A 25,587-nucleotide genomic window follows, 5' to 3' on the forward strand; every position below is an offset into this window, starting at 1 on the left:
AAATCATATGCCCACAGTGGATTTACTTAAGATAAAGAACCCTGTACATAAAGTGCTATATAAACTGGTCATAAGGTACTTAATGGATTATCTTGAAACTAATGCATTAACTCTAAATAAAACTCAAACAAATATATTTTCTACAAGGAGCAAAGTCTATAAAGTAGTCTACAAAGTCTCTTTTGCCAAAAGATCTGTTTCCTACTCCATATATATGTGACAAAATAGCCATTTTCCCCCAATAACTATGATCTGCCTTTTCTTTAGAAAGTCAGATTATTTAGGGGTGCCTGCATGGTTCAGTCAGTTGAGTGCCCAACTCTTGATTTTGGCTCAGGTCACGATCTCAGTTTTGAGATTGAGCCCCGTATTGGGCTCCACACTGGGCATGGAGCCTGTTTGAGATTCTCTCTCTCTCTCTCTCTCTCTCTCTCTCTCTCTCTCTCCCTCTCTCCCTCTCTCTCTCTCTCTCTCCCTCTGCCCTTATCCCCCACTCATGTGCTTGGTAAAAAAAAAAAAAAAAAAAAAAAAGAAAGAAAACAAAACAAAAGTCAGATTATTTAAAAGAAAAACCTTTTAAATACCATCTGCAAAATATGCAGATACAAGGAAAATTCTACAGTGAAATAAACACATAAAGTACCTTCAAAAGGAGAGGATACTTGCAAATTCTTTGTATCGGTGTTACTAAATATCCTTCCAGGGGAACATCTGTGTTCTTCCGTCCTCCGAGTAGCATACAGTTCTGAAGTGGAAATAAAAACAATTAATTACACTTTTTAAAGTCAAAGCTGTGACACGATCTTCTATCATAAAATTTCCTGCTGAAACTTTGTCAAAGCTTATCTCTACATAGCTTCTTTCTCAGAGATGAGCCCATGCAATCACAAATAACATTTACAGAAGACAAAAACAAATACTTCACATTTCATATTGGTTATAGAAACCAAAATGTGTTTTGAATACATATCTTGGAAATTAATTTATATATATTTTTCTGAGTATGAAGTCTGAAGACAAATAGGATAGACATGGAGGAATGAAGGAATGGATGGATGGGTGAGTGGATGGGTGGATGAATGGATGGATGGAGGGATGAATGGATTGATGGGTGAATAAATAATAGGTAGACAGACACAAGTATACATAGAGATCAATCCTGCTTATAAAGGGAGTTGTGTTGTAGTTGAGTCATGGTGTGGTGTTGTGTTGTAAAGAGCAGGCCTAGAGACAATTGGGTTCTACACATGCTCTGCCACTGACTAGTGATGTAACTTGGGCTGATTTCAGAATGCTAGTTTTCCTGTCTGTAAACTTGGCATGTTTTCAACCAGTGATTGCTAAGTCACTGTTAGCTATACTACCTCACCAATGACACTGGCCAGCCAGTCGCAGAGGAGGTCAGATATGATCTCCAGAGAGGCAAGAGGAATGGGACATTCTCAAAATTAGCAATCAGAGGAAGATGAAAGGGAAGAGGAAATCAACTCTGATTTAAAAAAAAAAAAGCCTATAGCCTCTTAAGCATCTGGTCTTTATTTAATGGTTTAAGTATCAATACCAAAAGAAAAAAAAAAAAGATTTGAAATTGATGCCAAAACCTGTTTCTGCAGCATCTATCAGAGTAACTGGCATAGAGAAAACAGGCGTAAATATGTAATGAAGGGAGAAAAGGGCCCCTCAAATATCTATTATCATTTAGCTACCTTTATACTACCATTTTAAAACTACTGTCCTGTATTCATCAAGAAGACAGACCAAGTGCCGAGCAGGAAAGGATGAAAAGGAAAGACTGAGGGTAACAGCAGAACCCCCTGCCCGCTGTCATGAACAACTTGGCTTTAGCTCCAATTTGTGTATTCAAGTCAGCACAACTAATGCCATGACTTTAACTTCCCCCAGACAGTTTAGAAGTCAGAACAGCAAATAAGTGTTCTGACTCAAGCATGCTCTTTGAGGGGCTTCATCCCCTATTACAATCAGTTTATCAAAATATTCTTTCCAACTCTGCATGACATTGTCCCCAGAGCAATTGTATGAAACACAACTATGTACATCTCACTAGATTTCCAGTGATGTCAGTATTCCAGTAGGAGTTAGCATTCCTATAAATGTGGCCACCCCCTTTTCCTAGCTCTGGGTTGAAGTACCTTAAGAAACTCATGACTGCCTAACGCACTTTTATTTCCTTGTCTATTTGTACTGTACGGATTAGGAACTGTCTTCATAATAGCAGGGGTTGGTTGCCACTTTTGACTGGCTTATGAAAGCCAGCTCTCTTCTAACGTATACACAAAGAATGTCTCCTAAATGAGCTCCCAGAGATTTCCCTGATAAAACTTACTGAGGTGGCAGCATATTCAAGTGCCCCAAATAATACCATCAACAAATCTGTAAACTCTTACCTGTTTTTCAAAGGATAATTACTATTATCTTCATTTTATGGATATGGAACATGACACCAGTGATGTAATGAATTTCCTAAAGTCATTCAGATAATTAGTGGCCACTCAGTGCCAGGGCAAGAATTATAAAAAAGTCAGGTTTCCTACCAGACTATGGCTGTAGAATCATCTAAAACCAGAACTCTTGAGAATTTTCTGGTGTGGCTTGACACAATTCAAACAATAAACTAGACCAATGTGAACAAAGAGTCAACTGCGCTGAGAACAGAATGGATTTAGTAAGATAGCAGAGTTCTAACACTTTATAAAGAGCCCTAAGATTTCAGTGGCATAGGACTCCTAAAAAGAACGGCTAACTTATAAGACATAAAACTGGGTAGAGATATCAGCTGCACAGCCAAGAGTCACGAAAGAGTCACAGGTTCTCAAATTAAGTCAAGGAAAGTTACTAAAAACAAAACAAAACAAAAATAACCAACTTTAGGAAATAGACTTGATAAATTACGATTTGTAAGAACATATTGTTGTAAGAGCAAACACTTCCCTGCTAAAAAACTTAAAAAATGTAGTTTAAAAAAGCCAACAAAGGAAGTAAAACAGTATACCAAGGAAGGTAAAAGAGGAACCAAGGAACAATAACAAAACCACACATACAGAAAAAACAATAAAATGGTACATATCAACAAATAATATCAATAATTACATTGAAGGTCAATGAACTGAACATCTCCAATCAAAAGGCAGAGATTGTCAGACTGGATAAAAAAGCAAGATCTGACCATATACCCATATACTGTTTCTCAGAGGCATGTTTTTGATTTAAAGACACAAATATCTTGTTAACTCAAATAATGGAAGAAGATATAACATACAAACAGTATGAGAGCTGTCATGGCTATAATAATATCAGGCAAAATAGATTTTAAGAAAAGAAATACCGCTAGGGAGAAAGAAAAACATTTTATGATAAGTAGAAATACAAATGCAAGCACTTTAAATAAATACATATTTAAAAACAGGGCCCCAAAACATATAAAACATAAACTGACATAATTGAAAGGAAAATAGACAATTTAATAATTATACCCGTAGATTTCAATATCCCACCCTCAGTAACTGACTGAACACCTAAAGGAAAGGACTACAAACATAAATGACCTAACATTTAAAATTTTTTTAATGTTTATTTATTTTTGAGAGTGGAAGAGAGACAAAGCATGAGTGGGGAGGAGCAGAGAAAGGGAGAGGCACAGAACCTGAAGCAGGCTCCAGGGTCTGTGCTGACAGCAGAGAGCCCGATGCGGGGCTCGAACTCATGAACCATGAGATCATGACCTGAGCCGAAGTTGGATGACACTTAACCGACTGAGTCACCCAGGCGCCCCAAATGACCTGACACTTATAGAACATTCCACCCAAAAGCAGCAGAATATGCCATTTTTAAGCACACATGGAACATACAGAGAAAAAAAGAAATTCCAGGACAGACCATATGCTAAGCTATAAAAATGTCTTCATGAATTTAAAAGGATTTAAATGGTTTAAGTATGTTCTCTAACCAGAATGGAATTAAATTTTAAAAAATCAACTACAGGAAGATATTTGAAAAATTCCCATACTGGGAAATAAAATAACAGAATGGTAAAACTGTGATGATTCTAAGATTTTACCCTAGCTGCAAGCTAAAAAGTTAACTTGCCACATATTTATGGATGCTAGAAGAACACATAAAACTCCTAGGACAGGGATATAGGACCTCTTTTTTTTCTTCTTTACAACAATACCAGGAGCCAGAGAATCACTATTTTGGGGCCAGTTTCCCAAGCCCCAGCTCCCACATGCAAGACAAAGAAGACCAGATGACCCATGCACATGTATAACACGAGGGGGAGACCTGAGGCTATGAAACATGCATCTCTTATGATGGCAGCAGGCATCACTGCCCACTGCTGAGGACAAAGAGACTATCTCTACCTTCTGCGGCTGTTCATGGTACAAACATCTTTTAAAAGATAGGCCCAAACAAAGGCAGTCAGTTCCACTGCTCAGAAAATGTGCAGAAACACAAGTTCCATGCAGAATTATCCCCCAAGACAAACTTCTAAATAAAGAACAGACTAGGGATGCCTGGGTGGCTCAGTCAGTTAAGCCAGGTCATGATCTCACGGCTCGGGAGTTCAAGCCCCAGCCACAGACTCCTCACTGACAGTGCAGAGCCTGCTTGGGTTCTCCTTCTCCCTCTCTCTCTGCCCCTCCCCTGTTCATATGCTCACATGCTTTCTCTCTCTCAAGAATAAATAACATTTTTAGAAAACTTAAAAAAGACTAAAGATATTACAAAGGAAACTAGACATTTTCAAAAACTGAGTAATAAAAACACGTGTCAAAATTTATGGAATCAGACTAAAGCAGTGTACAGGGCAAAATTCTTAGCTTTAAACACCTGTATTGAAAAAGGCAAAAAGGTCACAATAAAAAACTTCAACCAACTACGAATATAATGGAACTTCCTCAACCTGAGGACATCTATGAAGAAACCTACAGCTAACATACTTAATGATGAAAAACTGAATGATTTCCCCCTATAATCAGAAACAAGGCAGAAGTATCTGTTCTAAACACTTTTATTCAACAATATACTGGTTCTAACCAGTCAGTGCAAAAAGCCAGGTTGCGGGGTTGGGGGGGTTGGGGGGGGGTGGGAATCCATATTGAAAAGGAAAAGTAAAACTGTCTTTACTCTCAGATGACATGATCCGATATGTAAAATATCTTAAAGAATCTACAAAAAAAACTACTAGAACTAACACATGACTTTAAACCACAAGATACAAAAATATACATAGAGCAAAACTAAATAACAGTTAAACGTTTATGTGGCAGCAACGAACAATCCAAAAATGAAATTAAGACAATTCCAATCACAACAGCATCAAAGAGTAAAATACTTGGGAATTAACTTAACAAAGTAAGTATAAGACCTGAATACAGATTTCTCAAATATAACAAAAACATGTTCATATGGACAAAATTTAATAAGTTGGACTTCAAAAAAATGTCAGACTTTTGGTTTTCAAGAGATAATATTTTTTAAATGAACAAACCACACTGGTAAGAAACATTTACAAATTACATATCAGATATAGGAGCTGTATCCAAAATAAAAAACAATTATAGCTCAATATAAGGTAAACATATCAACTTAAAAATGAACATAAGATTTGAATAAGCATTTCACCAAACAGGATATGTGGATTGCTAACAAGAACATGAAAGCATGCTTGATATCATTGGTCATGAGAGAAATGCAAATAAAAATCACCTTCAGATAAACTACACATCCACTAGCACAGCTATAATTGGAACTGGTAATACCATGTATTGGCAAAGACAGAAACCTCAGTTCTCATACATTGCTGGTGGATATGGCACAGCCACTTTGGCAGCTTCTTAAAGTTAAACATAAACTTACTATGACCTAGCAATTCCACTCTTAGCATCTACCCAAGAGAATGAAAATATCCAGATGAAGACTTGTACATGTATGTTCATAACAGCATTGTTTACAATAGCCCAAACTGAATTTCCTGGCTTTTCTATACTAACAAATATCTCTCTCTGAAATGATGTCTCACGTGTAGTATCTTCGAGGTCCATCATTAATCACAGTCATCTGTTCACCCAATGGTCACATATTGGCAAGTGGATAAACAAAATATGGTATATCCATAAAACAGAACACTATTCAGTAATAAAAATGAATGGAGTATGTATATATGCTTCAACAAGGATGAATCTCAAAAGCATTTTACTCAGTAAAAGAAGTCAGATATAAAAAACATTACATTGTAGGATTCCATTGATATGCATTATCTAGAAAAGGGAAATCTATGGAAACGGAAATTAAACCAATAACTGCCTGGAGCTAATGGTGGTTGTGGAGATGGGCTGTAAACAGGCATGAGGGACTTTCCGGGGTGCTGGGAATCTCTAAAAGTGGGTAATGGGACAGATGCCCCACTCTACAATTTGCTGAATATTACTGAATTGAACACTTACAGTGTGTTCCTCCCCGGCAATTAAGTTGCCCAAATTATTGCCAAAATATGCATTTATTTGTGCTATTGTAAAGAAATTAAATAAAGTGAATAAGGAATGCACATAGGAGAAAAGTCAATCTTTAAATGTCTTTTCTACCGTACCCATGATGTGTTTCCTTCCTGTGACTGCCCTACTTATAGCTCCCTTAGCAGAAGTAAATGAAACCCTACAGAGTTGAGGGATATAAAAGCAATGATGAACTCTAGCATAAATGTCTTCCTCGCTAGGAACCTGTGGTTCTCACAAACAATTCATAGTCAACCAGGAGAAGGTATTATCAACGTTTTCGCATCCATACGCTACTGCCAAGTCTCACTTCTTACGTTTATCAAAGGACTCTAGCCTCCTAGCCTGGATGTGTTTAAAGCATTGCCCCACAAGTAGTTTTTATACTACACTTGTGCTAGCCCTTGGCTCTTAGTGAGCCTACCAACAAATCACAGCATGTGGTAACACTTAAATATATACTTACCAAAAGAAATGTGCGGATTGTTCTTATTTTGTTAAGTTCAAGAAGCAATTTTTGGGCCTTCTCATGGTTACTACAGTATTCATCATAGATACGAAACTTGTCTTTCTGTGAATTCGAGTAAGGATAAGTTAGAGTCATTTTATTAGCCATTTTAAGATACTAACTCTGTGTGATGTTTATGAACAAACTTATAGTGTTTACTATATTTTGGGAGCTCTACTGTGTGTATACATATAAATACATTCTATTCATTGATTTTCTCTGACCCATAAAGAATAGCCTAAGGAAAAGGATAGGTTATATTAACCAGAGTCCAATATGATGTATGCAATAAGAAGTAAATGAACTAAATGGTAGCAATTACAGAGAAGAGAGTACTTAGCTTTACTGAGAGGACTCAGGTATAGCTTTAAAAAGAAAAAAAAATAGTATCTGTGCAGGGTCCAGGGAGATGAATCCATCATTCCCAGGCAGGGAGAGAGAAGGAAGCTTTTGGGATAGAGGGAAAAGCATGTGCCAGATTATATGGGAATAAAGAAACGTAGTACCCTGCGGTTCATATGCACCAATCTGGACAGTCGTGTTTAAGAGGGACACAGACAAACAGGAAAATACTCAGCAACAGGTGACTAAGATAACAAGTGATGATGGACTGTGAAGACACTACGTATGAGAGGTCAGTTCAAAAAGAGGTATTTGTTAGTATAGTAAGGAAATGGTAGCTACTTTCAGATAGCTGTTTTATTGTAAAGGATTTACAACTCTAAACATAAAACTAGGACCACTGGGTAGAAACTGCAAGGGCACTGATGGGCAGTGGGTAGGCAGATTCAAGATTAACATAAAGATTTTTTCTTTTTTTTTTTTTTGGTCTTTTTAAAAAAATTTTTTTTAAATTTACATCCAAATTAGTTAGCATATAGTGTGCAACAATGATTTCAGGAGTAGATTCCTTAGTTCCGCTTACCCATTTATCCCATCCCTCCTCCCACAACCCCTCCCATAACCCTCAGTTTGTTCTCCATATTTATGAGTCTCTTCTGTTTTGTCCCCCTCCCTGTTTTTATATTATTTTTGTTTCCCTTCCCTTATGTTCTTTGTCTCTTAAAGTCCTCATATGAGTGAAGTTATATGATTTTTTTCTCTAATTTCACTTAGCATAATACCCTCCAGTTCCATCCACATAGTTGCAAAGCATAAAGATTTTCTAATGGTTAGAGCTGTCACTGAAAGTGGTCAAGCAGAAAAAAATGTAAACAACCTTCATATTTGCTACAAAGGGATACTGTCAAAAAGGGAGTCTTTTCACCATCATGATCTCTAAGTATCCTTCCATCACTAGATTTTTCTCCAAGTGGCCATGATTCGTATCTATCAAAGCAGTACCAATAAGAGGAAGACACAGAAAATGTGTTGATCTATATTAGAATAGGAGTATATCCTCTAAAATTTCAAAGACAGGCATCTGGAAAGCAACACTGAGTGTTATTTTATACAGCCAGTAGAAAATGTATTGAATTACTTATTTCAAGAGATGATATGACCCAAATGAAACAAGTATTCAGAAATAGTTGAGTAAATTCACAGATGACAGATTCATAGTGTGTTACTGAGGAAATGGATGTCAGAGTGCAAGATTCCCATGTGCAGGACTGGACTGAAAGAGCAAATACTCCAGCTGGCAGAAGATTTGAATTCTTTCATGAAAAGGAACAGTCTGGATTAAGTGGACACAAACATGCGTGGTTTCCAGTCATGCCCAAGGAAAGCACAGCTTGATCTTGCTATGTCCAAGGAGCTTCTCCTTTTAATATCATTATCTTTATGAAATATATCCTGAATATTAAAAAAACATATGCAGAGTCTGCTCACTACATATAGAAATATAGATCTAGAAACTACATATGGTTACCTTTATAAAAGTTAAATAGGAATAAAAACGTGTTTTTAATGTTTATTTTTGACAAAGAGAGAGACAGAGCACAAGTGGGGGAAGGGCAGAGAGAGAAGCAGACACAGAATCCGAAGCAGGCTCCAGGCTCCAAGCTGTCAGCACAGAGACTGACACAGGGCTCAAACTGATGAGCTGTGAATCATGACCTGAGCTGAAGTCTGATGGTTAACTGACTAAGCCACCCAGGCGCCCCAAAGGTTAAATAGAAATAAAAATAAACAAAAACTGGGGCATCTGGGTGGCTCAGTTGGTTAAGCATCTGACTCTTGGTTTTGGTTCAGGTCATGATCTCATGGTCTGTGGGCTCGAGTCCCACGTTGGGCTCTGCACTGACAGTGCAGAACCTGCTTGGGATTCTCTCTCTCTCCCTCTCTCTGCTTGTGCTCTCTCTTTCTCTCAAAAATAAATAAACTTTAAAAAAAGAAATCAAAATAAACAAAAATTGATTTCTTTGACAAAACACTTTGATATTTTTAAATAAAACATTAATTATATAACATTTTGATACATAAATGGATTCAGATTGGTATTCTGAAAATAAGCATCAGTGGAATATACATATATAGCAGTACTATTTTTATTTTTAGTATGAATGCCCTCAGTTCTAAAAACAATTTTCATTTTCAGGTGACTTTTTACTTTGCAAATTGATTGCACAAATAATTTCAACTGCCGTGTCCAGAGGGATGGAAATGATCACACAATCATGACGTATGATTTGAAACACCAGAATACTGACTGGCTATTCTTCTGTACGGCTCAGTACAACCTTCTGAGGAACCATCCTTGGGAAAAACTCAGATTCAGGCATATGTGTACCTAGAGTGAATAGGTTTGTCCACCCGCAGGTTTGTCACCAGTCGATTAAGAAGGGAACATTCTGACTAACAAAAGGCTCATCACGCCATTATAAGAGTAAGGATTTTCTGCCTCAAAAGGGAAATGCTCTATGTTTGAGAGAAACATAAAAATCCATTCATTATGAACAGCCTGAATATTCATTAGAATTCAAAGCTACAGAGCATGCGAAGAACTAACTTGTTGGGGAAAAGAAAAGGCTGTTTATTCTTCACTGAATAAAATGGATGATGTGAGGCCCTCACCCCTTTCTGGCTCTAAGTGGAAGATTTCATTGGCCTTAAAAGACCCCAAACTTTTGGTGTCACATTTTGCTTCTAATGCTGAATTCCCACATTCCCTTGTGCCAAACGCTAGACCTTAAAATCTAGGGGGAAAGAGCTTTTAAAATAAACAGAAATTTATCCTACAAAGTGAAGAAAGCAGGTTCCCACTTCTTGCTGAGCATTAGGTTCTGGATGTAGGCATTCTTCCACGACTTTTAAAAATTCCTTATGTACTGCAAGGATATCTTCAATGTTTGAGAACAGCATCTGCAAATACATGTAAGTGCAATAGTGAAGCAGGTTAAAAACAAAAACAACTAAAAAAAAACCAAACAAACAAAACAAAAAAACCAAAAAAACACACAAGTCCGTAAGAGTACAGTATTCTATTTCCAAGCTGAAAACTTCAGGGCATAGCAAGCCAGTCAGCAGAGTGCCAATTTTGTCTGGACATCCTCTCCACCCCCACACAACTCTGGGAATCAAGAACCTATTCCTGGCTCTCAGGAAAAGCCTAAGTGACTAAATCCAAGCAGGACAGTCCCCACCCTATTAGCGAAAATGGGCGGCAGGTAAAATTGTGCAGGCGGATTTGCTGGCAGGCTGTGTGGGACAAGGGTTTCTTTGCTCTCTAGAAAGGCATCCTGGAATGGACCGCCCTTTTCCCCCCTCTGGAAAGGTGCTGTGTCTGGAAGTGACAGCTGGGACAGCTACAGGGTCATTTTGCAGCTGCGGGAGGAGCCAGTCCACGGCCAAGCTGATAACCTGGATGTCAGAGTGAAGAGGTACAGAGAACCTGGCAACCTTATTGACCTCCCTGAGCCACAGGTCCTGAACCTTTTTTTCTGTCTGGAGTTTCCCAATACGAGAGACAAAGCATCTTCAAGCCATCTGAATAATACAGACACTTGTCTTTTGCTTTCCACCAAAAGCACACAAACTAAAATACTCCCACGGTGAGGAGAATTGGAAAGTTAGTATTTAATTTATGAAAAAAATACTCGGAAGGGCCTAAAAAATCCTTGGATTTTTTTCTATTTTTAGTAAAGTAAAACAGCAAATCAGCACCAAAAATAAACATCAATGATGATTTATAGAACTTAAATGAGTAATAACAATAGTACAATTAATTTTCATGTATCTCCTCCCCCTTTACAAACCTCCTCATAATTTTCCTTCCCTGCAGCTTAACAGGAAATTCTTATCCATTTGTTTCTGAGTCCAAGATATTATGCGAACTTTTTCTGCACCAATGAACCACCCAAATCATTTGTTCTTTAGAGATCAGAGACTGGAAGTTGCATCTGTCCACCTCTTGCCATCCTCTTACACACACAACTCTGCTCCCTCCCTCTCACGGACTCTGAGGTTCTCAGTCTGGGTTTGTTTTCCTTCCTTTTTTCAAACTGCCCTAAGGCCTTGGCAAAAAAGAAAAAAAGTCTCCATGTCTTCTATGTCATCATCATAACCCTCTGTTTCTTTTCCCGACATTGTTTCCCTTTTTCTCAGCGTCGCCCACACAAGTGCCTGGCACAGAGCTTCTACTGGTACCAGTAAGCTGAAGAACACTCAAGTAACATCCCACAGATAAAATCTTATCTGAGGAGAATGTGTGCTTGTGTTGAGGGCAAACTGCAACTCCTCACCTTCACTGTTTCTTCTGTTACATTTTTGTCAATTTTTGACGCGGCGCACTGGTTCATTCGGTGTAAGAACGCCTGCATGAAACAAAAAAAAAGATATTTTGAAGGTGACATTAGGTTAATAAAATAACAGGGTGTTGAAGAGAACTAATTCTGTTTTACAGGAAACCAAAGTTTAAAACTCTAATAACTATTAGACTTAAGAGTCCAATGTTTTGGGGGAGCCTGGGGGGCTCAATCAGTTAAATGTCCGATTCTTAATTTTGGCTCAGGTCACGATCTCACGATTTGTGAGATTGAACCCCACAACGGACTCTCAGCTGACAACGGGGAGCCTGCTTGGGATTCTCTCTCTCTCCCTTTCTCTCTGTTCCTCTGCCACTTACACATGAGCACTTTTGTGTGCTCTAAGTAAATAAATACACGTAAGGGAAAAAAAGAGTCAAATGTTTCCTAAACTTCTAAGTCTTATGAAGCACAAGACCAAACTCTAATGAAAAATGAGATTTCTGATAAAAAACAAAGGGTCAGAAATTCCAGTGACCTTTTTGGAACTGAGAGAGATTGAAAGAAGGAGGTAGGGAGGAAGGGATAGAGATAGTCAGTGAAAGAGGAAGAGAGAGTGTGACTCTTCAAGAAGGAATGGAGGGATTTCTCTTCCTCTCTTACTCCCTCCCCCAAGTTTTAGAAAGACGGATTTGGTATTCCTGGGATCATGTCAGGGCTCTCCATAGCCCTATGGTAGGCAAATAAGTTCATTAGTATTTCAAAGATCTGGACTCTTCTTGACAAGTCATTAAGCTTGGACTCATGACTAAATACACTATTATTTTTGCAAAGGAAAAAAGCAGAAAGAGTTGTTTACACTGGGTCTTAAAAGAGAAGGTTTGGAAGGAAAAGGAGAAGTGACTTTCCATCCAGCAAATCTGGTTTGTGTCTTTAAGACATCACATCGTTCATTAACTATCTAGTGATCAGGTGAGATCACTGCCTTCCCTGTTTGTCTTAAGAACTTCAGCCACTACCTGCCAAGTCAGGGTCTGACTGCATAGCCCACCAATCCCCAGAATACACAGAGGCTCCAAGGAGTCTCTGGAAACTACATCAAACGAATGAAGATTAAGGTAAGAATCCCATTTTAATGTTTATTTATTTATTTTGAGAGAGAGAGAGACAAAGACAGAGGCAGAGAAAAAAGGGAGAGAGAGAATCCCAAGCAGGCTCCCACTGCCAGTGCAAAGCCCAACATGGGGCTTGAGCCCACAAACTGTGAGATCATAACCTGATCTGAAACCATGAGTTGTATGCTTAACTGAATAAGCCACCCGGGCACCCCAAGAATCCCATGTTTGACCTGGTATACTTACAAAGATTTAAGAGACTAAGACAACCCAGTATTGTTCAAATGTTCCAAAGTTACCATCCTCAAGACATTGCTAGTAAGAGTATAAAATGGCACATTTGTGGGGACAATACAACTTAACAATATATCTCAAATTTTTAAATGGGCATTTCCTTTAACCCAGCAATTCTACTTCTAGGAATTTATCCTAAGAAAACATTCAGACAAGGGGTTACAGTATATGGATTACAAAAGTAGAAACACTGAAAACAACCTAATGCCCATCAATAAGGGAATCATTTAATATATTATGGTACATGCAAATTATAAAATACCATGCAGAAGTATAATAACAAATAGAATGTGATATAAATTACATATAATTATGTGCATATAAAACAGATGTCTATAAAATACTGTTTGGTGAAAAATTTACTAATCAGCATACTTGAAATGTACTGACATATATGTACACACATATACATATTACATGCCATTATATACACATAAATATACATGTGTAATGGTAGTGTGCATTCATACTGAGAAAATATGTAGCATATACCAAATGCAAACAGTGGTTAAAGATGACCTTTATACACTTTCTTATGCTCAGAATATTTGGCTGCAAGCATATTATAACTTTTGTGAAAAGAAAAACAAAAGTATTTAACAGAAACAAAACAAATGAGCCACAGGATGTCATTCCTAGCATTAGCTTCAGACCCATCTCTATTCCCAATTACACCAGTTCATGTTTCAGAGTCTGTAACAACAAAGCCACATCAGTACTAGTAGATCCAACTGAATGAAATAAGTCAGCTGAATTAAATAAACTGAATAGAAAAGTACTGAATGTCACCTTAATTCTTTCATTGGAAAGTGTATATGATATGCGATGTGAGTTTTGAACTATTATCTATAGTTAGGTGTAACTGGCAACCTACAGAGATTCTGAATTTCCTGACTTTGCCCATCTTAATTAGTATGAGTCTTATTTTTAATTTTAGTTTTGGTTTTGTTGAATATTTTCCATGTATTCATACCAAAAATCGTCTGTTAGCTCTTTCTACTTAGTCTTAAAGTAACATGGTAGTTTAGTTGCCTAGTTTACATTTCACGTTAACCACATAGTAAACAGGTAACCTCTCACACAAGCAAAACTAAACGTTCACCTCTAAATTTATAAACATTTTTCTTCATGAACTGAACTCAGTAACATTCTGAAGCTGATAAATGAAAGTCTGGAGGTAGTACAAATGAATCAAAATATGAGTTAAAAGGAAACATACAAACTGAGACAGTAAACTATATCTTCATCTGACTTTTTATCTTCTTACCCTCTGTGACAATATGGAACTTTTTGTTTAACTGTGAATGAAATAGAACCTGGAACTTGTTAGCATTTCTGATCAAGCATTTATTTTCCTGAGAACTTCATTTTATGCACAGAGAAGGCAGATTTCAGATACTTTGCCCAGAACGCAAAATCATGAAAACAGACATTTTTGACAAAACCTAGAAGTCTTCCTTCCTCAATATAAAGAAAAATAACCTGTCTTCAGAACTCTTTCAACAACCTTTCAGACTTTAGTAATTAGTGCATTTAATTTTTTTCCTATCAGTCAAAGAAGCATTAATACCCTAAATACAAAAATACATGAAGGATTTAATATGCTGTTTTACCTCTGCATTCATTTATTCCCATTGGTCCAGAATTTCATCAGAATTAGATCATCCTCATTTTGATACAAATATACTGGAAAAAGGCTTATAAATGCCAGTGGTTCTCAAACTTTTTATTGTGTATAATAGTTGGAGAGTATTTCTAAATGCAGATTCCCTGGCCCTATCCCCAGAAGGTCTGATTTGGCAGATTGGTTGAGGACCCAGAAATCTGTATTTTGAGTAAGTTCCCTAGATGATTCTGATGCAATTGGTCCTGAGACTACATCTGATGAAAATTTCTTTATGTGTTTTTCTTCCAAAGACTGAAGACTTTGAGGAAACAAGTCAGTGGGTCTCAATGGAGAAAACTTCTTGGCTTTCCAACCCTATGCACAATACCCTCTCACTCAACCAGTTGGAGTTTCTGCTATTCCACAAGAAAACCCTCCCTCCAACCATGAAAATCACAATCTGCATAAATGGGTCATAATACTCTCTGAAGGCTAGGGAGATGCAAAGACCAGCGAGATAAGACAGACTAAGTGAGGTTTGCAGGTGCCCCTCCTTGTACCTTCCAGCTTGCAGGTGTGTTGGCAGTTCAGCTTGCCAGGATTCCCCTAGCAATGATTACACAACACATTCCGAGATATCACTACAGTCAGGGACTACTGTTTTCCTACACAGACAGCAGAACTCTTTATCTTCTCTTCAATTTGCTCCATGTTGTTTCCTTCCTATCATGTATTTGGTAAAACGGGTTAAATGCCATACATTAATTAAAGCTTAAGAGAGCTAAAAATGTCACAAATTTGCAACCAATAAATTAAAAGAGGGAAGGAGATTATATGTAAGAGGGAGATGACAGCTATTCCCTTCTTCCTTGTCTGTCTATCTGGGCCACCACTTACTCAAAAGGAAAGGCAAATCCATGATGAGATAAAATCCATGATTTTATTCTCAGAATGCACTTGTTTATGATTTCAGTGTACTAAATTATCTCCCTCAATTCATTTTTGTCCTCCCCACTCTTTACATCAGGCACACATAGTAGATAACTCTCAAAAGATGCACAGATACGTTCATTGCTATAACATTTCCAGATAGTTGTGGGTATTCTTCTTTGATACAACACCAAAACTCAGTAAGTGGTAGTTTCTTAAAGGTTAGTCATGAATGATTTTTAATCTGAAACCAACCATATCAGTGAACTTTTCATACTCTGCTACATTAAAACCAATTGAGGGTGCGTGTATGGCTCAGTGGGTTAAATAAGCAGCCCACATCGGCTCAGGTTATGGTCTCGTGGTCCATGAATTTGAGCCCCGCATCAGGCTCTGTGCTGACAGCTCAGAGCCTGGAGCCTGCTTCGGATCCTGTGTCTCCCTCTCTCTCTGCCCCTCCACTGCTCACACTCTGTCTCTCTCAGAAATCAATAAACATTTTAAAAAATTAAAAAAACAATCGATTTATCTTGCAATTTGAAGGGATCTTTTATCTATGCTTGATGCTGTAAATTTTTTTAACAATGCTTCACTAAGAATTATATATATCTTCAAAATATTAACACGTCTTGTTATACGATATCAAAAAAACTCACATCACATTAGTTACTATCAGTATCCAACTCACTAGAGAAGTCTTTAAGTATTAGGAGGCTATCCAGCTCACAGACGTAAATTTTCCAAAACTCTAAATTCACTCGCAAGCTTGAATTTATCATCATCAACAAATACTATCGGTTGTTTTCCTTGAAGTGACAGGTCCACTTCTTTCTTTGTTGAACAAACTATCTGCCAAATACTCCAGTGCCCTGAAACTAAAACCACAGTTTACCTCATAGTTGTTATTTCAAGTAAATATAATGTTCCATAGCAACTCAATCACAAATTCTGTCCATGGGACAACCATAATATTTGAGTATGCAGAAGTACTTAGGTGTACTTCCTGTTTCAGAATATTAAAAGGCATGTGCTCAAGAGTCACAATTTAGTACAATTAATAATTTTTACAGCTTCACAAGAACACTCTTAGGTGAAACAGGAATCCTCTACCACCCTTCCCCCACGAGTGAGTGACAGTGAAATATACAGTGAAATATACCTAGTACAATTTGGTGCCACTACTCTTTAGTGGCACTCTTTAATTCACATTAAAGCATCAGCAGTTTTACACATCATTGCTTTTGCACGATCAGTGCAAGCATCCACACAGAAAAAATAAAAGCAAATAAAGTCTTAGTATTACAATGAAAATAGTTTCACCTTACATATCCCCTGGAAGGATTTCACAAAACCCTAAAAGACTGCAAAGCACACCTTGAAAAGCACTGTTCTAGGCATATAGGATATATCAATAAACAAAATAGTCAAAAATTTCTGCTTATATTCTAGTAGAGGGAGGCATAATATACAATAAATATAATAAATCTATTTGGCACATTAGAAGCCAGGTGTTAAAAGTAAGCAATGAACTTACTATGATAATAAAAACAGATCTACACATATTTGAAAAAAAAATATAACACCTCGCAATGATCCCAAAGCTCTCCAGAGATTCAGAAATCCAGAGCCCAAAATTTATCACCATAAATCTATACCACTCAATTCTATTACTTAATTATATTTGACTTTTCTCTTGTACATTCATGGCATCACTTCTCCTTTCCTTCCTTTTATGTCTCTACTTTGCCCTATTACTTTCAGTACCCACTCTATGCATAAGACTAATAATGGGATGGGACTATTCGGCCTCCATCTACAGTTTCCAAATACCTCCAAAAACAGGGAAGTATTCAAGTTTATTTTTACTGCCAAGCACTCAGGACTCATTTGAGTAAGGGAATAAACAAAATTAAAAACACAAGGAAATTACCAACTACAGATTTTTTTTTTTAATTTTTAATGTTAATTTTGAGAGAGAGAGTGCAAGCAGGGGAGTGGCAGAGAAAGAGGGAGACACAGAATTCCAAGCAGGCTCCAGGCTCTGAGCTGTAAGCACAGAGCCCAGTGCAGGGCTTGAACTCACAAACTGTGAGATCATGACCTGAGCTGAAGCTGGACGCTTAACCGACTAAGCCACCCAGGTGCCCCCAACTACAGATATTTTTGTAGTTATCTTACACTGATAATGTTATACCCACAAATGATAGTCTAAATGAAATGGATCAAATCCTTGACAAACATAATCTGCCAAAATTCACACAAAGAGTAATATAATATGAACAGGACTCTATCTATTAAAAGGACTGAATCAATATTTAATAACCTTCCAAGACAGAAAGTGCCAGGCCCAAATCAGTTCACTGGTAAATTTTACCAAACATTTAAAGAATAAATTATACCAATTCTCTACAATCTCTTTCAGAAGATAGTAGAGGATATTTTTCCTAACTTGTTCCATGAGGCCAGCATCACCCTAATACCAAAACCAAAGAATTCACAAGAAAACTATAGACCAATATCTCTTAAAAATATAGATGCAAAAGTTCTAAGCAAAATATTGACAAACAACAGCCAAAAACCTATAAAAACAATTATACATCACAACCAAGGGGGGTTTATCCCAAGTATGAAAAGCTGGTTCAAAATTCTAAAATCAATTCATGAAATCCAACACATCGCCAGTCTTAGAAGAAAAATCCATATGATCAACAGATGCAGAAAAAGCATTTGAGAAATCCAACACCCAGTCATGACAAATATTCTCAGTAAACGAATAAGAGGGAAATGTCCTCAACATTATTTTAAAAATCTTAAAAAAAAAAAAAAGCCTACAGCTAACATCATACATAATGGTGAGAAACTAGAAGCTTTCCCACTACAATCAAGACCAAGGCAAGAACGTCTCCTCTCACCATTCCCTTTTAGCATTGTCTTGGATTTTCTAGCTAATACAATAAGACAAAAAAGAAAATAATAGGTATATAAATTGGAAAGGAAAAATAAAATTTTCCTTGTGCATAAATGATATGATTGTCTATGTAGAAAATCTGAAAGAATTGACCCTAAACATTCCTGGAACTTGATAAGATCTTATAGCAAGGCTGAAGGATACAAGATTAATATACAAAAGTCAATCACTTTCCTCTATACCAGCAATGAACAAGTGGAAACTGAAATTAAACACACTACCATTTACATTAGCACCTCCAAAAATGAAATATTTGTGTATAAGCCTTAAAAAAATGTGTATAACATCTGAATGAGGAGCACTACAGAACTCTGATAAAAATGATCAAAGAAGACCAAATAAATGGAGACACAGTTCACATTCATGGATAGGAAGACTCAATAGCATCAAGATGCTAGTTCTTCCCAACTAGAACTGTAGATTTAACACAATTCTAATAAAAATTCCAGCAAGTTATTTTGTGGATATCAACAAAATGATTATAAGTTTATATGGAGAGATAAAAGACTCAGAGTAGCCAAAACAATATTAAAGAATAAGAACAGGGAACCTGGGTAGCTCAGTTGGCTAAGCATCAACTCTGGCTTTTGGCTCAGGTCATGATCTCAGGGTTGTGGGATTGAGCCCCATGTCAGGTTCTGTGCTGGGTGTAGAGCCTGCTAAGATTCTCTCTCTTTCTCTCTCTCTCTCTCTCTCTCTCTTCCTCCCTCTTCCCCTCCCTTCCTCCCTCCTTTCCCCCCCTTCCTCTGTCCCTCTGTCAACCTCTGCCCTTCCCCCACTCACACTCGTTCTCTCTCTCTCTCTCGAAGAAGAAGAAGAAGAAGAAGAAGAAGAACAAAATCAGAGGACTCAGAGGACTGAGACTACCTGACTTCAAGGCTTATTCTAAAGCTACAGTAATCAAAACAGTGTGGAATTGGTTAAAGAACACACAAACAAATAAATGGAATACAACAGAGAGCCCAGAAACAGATTTACACAAATATAGTCAACTCTTTGACAAAAGAGAAAATGTTATATGATGAAGAAAGGATGATCTTTTCAATAAATGGTGCTGGAACAACTGAATATTCACATGTGAAAAGAAAAAGAAAGAAAGAATCTAGACACAGACCTTACATCCTTCTGAAAAATTACCTCAAAATGGATCAGACCCAAATGTAAAATGCAAAATTATAAAACACCTAGAAGAGTATGGTGATGACTTTTTTAGATAAAACACCAAAGGCATGATTATGAAAGATTTATTGATAAAGTGGATATAATTAAAATTAAAAACTTCTCCTCTGTGAAGGACAAGAGAATGAGAATCCTAGCCTCAAACTGGGAGAGAAAATATTTCCCAAAGACATATATGATAAAGAACTATTGTCCAAAATGTACAAAGAACTCATAAAACTCCAACATCAATAAAATCAACAACCAAATTAAAAAATGGGCAAAAGAACTGAACAGGCACCTCAGTAGAGAATATACACGGATGGCAAATAAGCATATAAAAACTTGTTCAAATAGTACATTATTAGGCAACTGCAGATTAAAACAACAAGATACTACACATCTATCGGAAAGGACAAAATCCAAAATACTGACAATGTCAAAGAATGTGGAGTAATCAGTAACTCTCCTTCATTGCTCGTAGGAATGCAAAATGATATAGTCACTTTGGAAGACAGTTTGGCATATTCTTAACATAAATGTTCTTACCATGCAATCCAGCAATCATATTTCTCAGAAGTTACCTAGATGAGATGAAAACTTATATCCATAACAAAACCTGCACCTGGATGTTCATAGCATAGCAGCTGTACTCATAATTGACAAAACTTGGAAGTGAACAAGATGTCCTTCAGTAGGTGAATGGATAAATACAAACAGTGGAATATTATTCAGCCTAAAAAGAAATGAGCATGATCCAGCCGCTCCCTCCTCTCTTGTTTTGCCTCATCCCAGTTTCCCCATTCTGGACCACTGCCTAACCACAACCACCTTCCAGGTCCTCCTCAACATGCCACACTTATTTCCACCTTAACACCTTTACACAACCTGCTTCCTACTGCCTGGAGCACTCTTCACCTGGCTGCCTCCTGCTGTCACTCAGTTCTTAGTTTACAGTCTCTCATGGCCATCCAGTCTAGACCATCCAGTTAACGTTCTCCCTATCCCAACCCCATCTTGCCCTACCTACTCTATTACTCTACTTCATTTACCCTGTGGCACTACCTGCTCCTGTTTTATGTAATTGTTTATTTACTGGTACCTTGCATTAGTAGTGGAGCTCCAAGAAGGCAGAGTCTGTCTGTTTTGCTCAGTCGGGTTTCCCCAGCATCTCCAACAATGCCTGGCGCTTGGTAAGCTCTCAATAAACTTCAGTGGAATAAGTGAAGAATTTTTTCTTCACTGGATGGTTTTTGTTTCTAAAGACCACAAGACTGTGTAGTATTAACTTCCCTAGTGTATTATCTTCCCAAATATCCATCAGCAACTTAGAATATAATAATATCATATAATCTTTATCTTTTCCATCACCATATACCAGGGTTTCTCAACATTAACACTCTTGACATTTGTGCCAGAAAAATCTTGGTTGTAGGCGCTGTCCTGTACATGCAGGATGTTTAAGAGTTTCATGGCCTATACCCACCAGATGCCAATAGCTACTACCATCCCCAGTTGTAACGACCAAAGATGTCTCTATACATTGCCAAAAGCCCACTCTACACCCCCACAGTTGAGCACCACCGGCATATAGAATCCCAAAATACCTACAGCAGTGCTAACTAGATGCACAAATTTGAGGCTAAAACTTTTGTATTATCAACCTCTCTGGGCTACATTATAACAATAAGTGATTTTCCGTGTCTTCCTGAGCTTTAGCAAAGTCCCATGTTTCTCCATGTATCTCCTTATTTCAATACTTTTATTAGATTATGAATAAAAAGTTCAACACATTTTTATAAAAATTATAATTAGGTAGAACTTATGTTTAAATCTCTTTTCAAACAACTGAGTAGATTTTTAAAAGCTCCCTTTGTCATGTCTTTTCAACTCAGACACAGTGAACAATGACAAAATACCGTTAGTTTGCATGTCTGCTCTCCACCAGACTGTATTCCCTATGGAAAATGTATGGGCAGCATGTTTTCATCCTTGAAACAGATATCAGTTTGTCCCTAGACTGCCATGGCAACATTCCATCCATACGAAACTCCAAAAACTGATAGAATAATAAATCATTTGTCAGTTCAGTAGCATTGAAGACTCACCCTCATGGGCATCTATCACTCTACACACCATCAAAGGAAAATATATGCCACCATGGATTACTCAGATAGATGCTGAAAGAGATCACAGTGATACCAAACAGTATGTCAATATCCCCAGCAAAAACCCTTTGAATGTTGATGTTTTTTCATGATTCAGAACCAAAAGGATTTATTGTGTCATACTTGTTGAGAGCCTTTGAATATCTGCTCAGTTTCCCACAAAAAGATGGTTTATTCTTTTTTAGAAAAACTATTCATTCAAAATTAACATCACCATTATCTAGGTAAAGATAATTTTTCAACATACATCCATAATTTTTAAACTTCCTTGGCTGAAACTTTCCCAGCATTTAAGGATAATTAAAACATTATTTAGTGTCTTCTGTTTGACCTCAACATGCCAAAAGGCAGCATGACAGAATTGTGTTCTTCAGGAGTTTTCAGGGGAAAGAATTCATACTGGGTCAGCATGTGATCAGTACACTAAATACACACCAGGCACAGGTTTTAAAGATGTTTAATAGTAGATGGCTGGAAAGTCAATAGTGAAAATGGACAGAAGATGAAAGAGAAATTAGAACTATTCTCAATGGAATTAGTTATGCATAAAATTATTGAAAGTAAAAATTAGAAAATTTATTGAGATTACAAAAAAAACTACAATAAAAGCAAACTTTTCTGAAGTGTGTTTTGTCAATTTTGAAAGTTTTTATTTGTTAAGTTTTTGGTTTTTTTCTTATGTGCTTTTGCAATTTCTTTTCTTTTTAATTTTTTTTAATGTTTATATCTCTTTGAGAGTGTGAAAGAGCCATGAATTAAGTCAAAAGCAGAGATCAAAAGCAGTAGAAGTATTTTTTAACATGGCACAAATGGTTAAAACATTGTTTCAACTGCCATTTAAGGAAATAAGAACATTTACATAAAAATCAGTAATTATGGTCCCTCTTCAAACACAAGGAAAAAAATCAACCCAGGACCCACAATGCTGAATAGTAGCCATAGACTAGAGCAAAGGCAGCCACATGTTCCTTTCACTTGCTACAGTCATCACTATTCCCTCTTACCTCCTACACCAGAGCTAAATGTTAACTGTTCTTTATTCTCACACTAATATCATCTTTTTTACATAAAATTCAATTTACTCATTTTTGTGACTTAGAAATCTCTGTAGCCATTTTAATTTTCAGCATATAATCTTGGGGTTTTGCAAAGGCCCTTTGGGCTTTAAAAATTCTTAATACTGATCATTCCAGAGTTCTGTTTTAAAATGTCATTTGGTCTTCATGTGTTTGAGTAAGAAAGTACTCCCAAGATGAGAGGAGAAAAAACTTAAATGGGGAAAAAAAAAACAAGAAAGAAAGAAATTTTGGTGCCTATTTACTTAACGCTAGTTTCCCAAGGAATTCATGATTATATTAGATGTTAATTCTAGAAGTGATATTTTCTAGAGACAACTCTGAAAACCATGTACACGATTAGTTTTCTCAAAGACTGAAAAAACCTCTATATCCTTTATTTTAAACTATTAAATGTTTTTTAATAAAGTAGCTTTTGGGCAATAAATTTTTCTTGGCTCCTATATTCCAAATATCATTTGATTCATGATAATCTTGTGTTCCTTGTATTGTTTTGGGTGATTGATGTCTCTTTCCGGAATGGTTAGGGATACACCAAACTTTAGGAAAAAATCAACTAAATAAAGTAAGTAAGATTAAGAAGCACCGAATGTTTATCATCAGCTGTTTTGAAATCCCTCTAAATTAATCCTCCATGTTTCTTCCCAACACACCTAGAAACACCTATCCACACATCTATGAAGACACAGGATACCTCACAGCAGGGAGTGTAGCCAAGGTTCGAAGTAAGCCTCAATTACCTCATTCATTAAATTAGGTTAAAAATAATAGTACCTATCTCACAGAGAGGCGAGAATTCACGGAGGTAATTTTTGTTGGCACTTTGCACAGTGCATAATCAGGACCAAATACTGATATTTCTGCTACTACTGCTACACCTACAACCCTAGTTCTATAATATCTACTGTGGCTTCAATTATTCCTAATACTAGAGAGAACACAACTAAAGGGTAAGTCCCTTGTGTCCGCTTCTCTGCTCCTCTATTAACAGTAAATCAATCCAAGTAACTCTAACTTCGGGAGAATCCTTTGGTTCCAAAACAAATAATTTGAGGCATTTGTGAGGGGAAAAATCTACTGTTTATTAAAATATATGTATATTCCACATTGTTACATTGCATTGGATCCTTTCTGCTCAGAATTCCAGGTTTGCCCTCAAATATGGTTCATGTTAATCTCTCAATTCATATTTTGTAAACACTCCAAAAGTTAAAAAATTAACCCATAGTAGAAGGTAGAAAAAATTTATTGGATATCCAACTGTACGGTGTTAATAGAGACTGCAGCCCATCTCTAAGCCTTGAGAGGATTTAGAGCATAAAGTATTAATAAAAAGTGAACAATGTATGTGGAATATGGCCAGACCATGGCTTTGATTTCCATGAACAGCTACATGATCTTGGTATGGACAAAAATCATACAGGCTGATGAAGTAGAATGACAGGCCAATCTGAGAACAACCACAGAAAATCAGGTACAGCAAAACTATATTCTTGAAGTTGCCTTAGCTCTTCTGAATGCTATCAACTCTTTACAGCACTGACAGAACCATTAGACAAAGATAATGTTAGGCTAGGTTCCAAAATTAAAATGAAAATCTATTCCTTTATATGTTACAAGTCATAATATTTGTAAAAAAGCTTAAAGTGAGATAAAAAAATGAACTTTTCATTACATTCAGAATTACAACAACAAAAAAATATTTCAAATACCTCAGAATTTTGGGGGGCATTTCAGATAAAAGTATGTTTCAGCTGTCAGTTGGTGATCAATATGGGATAAAATGAATTTCTAAAGGCAGGTCATAAGCTTACATGAACATACTTGTGAAAATTTTTCTCAAAGGTGTCTGTTAAATTATTTTTAATATTACATAAATATTTATTCAGAGATGCCAGCAGGCTATTGTGTCTCTAATATAATACTGCATATTGTGCTGCTCAGGAATTTACAGTGATATCTGATAACTTTAAAAACACAGCACAAGGAAAGAAAGGGCTAAGCGGGAAGTACAAAGCACACTATATAGATAATATTCTCAAGCACAAATTTTTCTCTGGCACAGGAAACTGGTCATTTCCCAAATTTAAAATGCAGAACACTATTCCTGTTTAAGTCGTTATTTGAGAATTCAGTTCCCATGAAAAGGAAATGTAGCAGTGGGGGAAGGAAAAGTATTTTATGCTGGAAAACAACCCAGAGAAATGAATGAGGACCCCAACACGAAGATGGGTCTCCTCCTGGCATCCATACCCTCCTTTTTTCTCACACTCTGATCTAGCTGGCTGTAAAATCCCACAAGGTACAGAAAAAAGATTTTTTACATTTCGCTTCATGATAAATTTCTATTTCAACTAATGCAAAGAACTTTTTCACAGAGAAGTTTATATATCTATTTCACCCTTAGGAATGACTCCTAAAATTGTCCACTCTTATCCTTAAAACACATATGATTTTTCTGTCAACATTCTATTGCCCATTCAGACTTACCATATCCCTTTCTCTTCTTTTTTTCATGCCTACATATTCGATATACCATCTACTTCCTAGCTGTAGCTTTGTTTCCT

At 36.7% G+C, this 25,587-nt stretch overlaps 1 protein-coding gene across 3 annotated transcripts in view; it reads right to left on the reverse strand.

Annotated features, from left to right (window-relative positions):
* The window catches only part of PREX2 (phosphatidylinositol-3,4,5-trisphosphate dependent Rac exchange factor 2), a 292,500-nt gene that overhangs the window by 210,146 nt on the left and 56,767 nt on the right, over positions 1–25,587 (reverse strand). For 2 of the 3 annotated variants that reach the window (XM_049633306.1, XM_049633308.1), the window contains exons 2-5: positions 11,703–11,774; positions 10,201–10,323; positions 6,979–7,083; positions 644–745 (exon numbers count right to left, since the gene is read on the reverse strand). In XM_049633306.1, the coding sequence (XP_049489263.1) occupies positions 644–745; positions 6,979–7,083; positions 10,201–10,323; positions 11,703–11,774 (402 nt within the window). The remainder of the gene's footprint in view (positions 1–643; positions 746–6,978; positions 7,084–10,200; positions 10,324–11,702; positions 11,775–25,587) is intronic. The other variant, XM_049633307.1, reaches the window with a different exon arrangement.

Source organism: Panthera uncia, chromosome F2 (genome assembly GCF_023721935.1).
Source record: "Panthera uncia isolate 11264 chromosome F2, Puncia_PCG_1.0, whole genome shotgun sequence".
Classification (NCBI taxonomy): domain Eukaryota; kingdom Metazoa; phylum Chordata; class Mammalia; order Carnivora; family Felidae; genus Panthera; species Panthera uncia.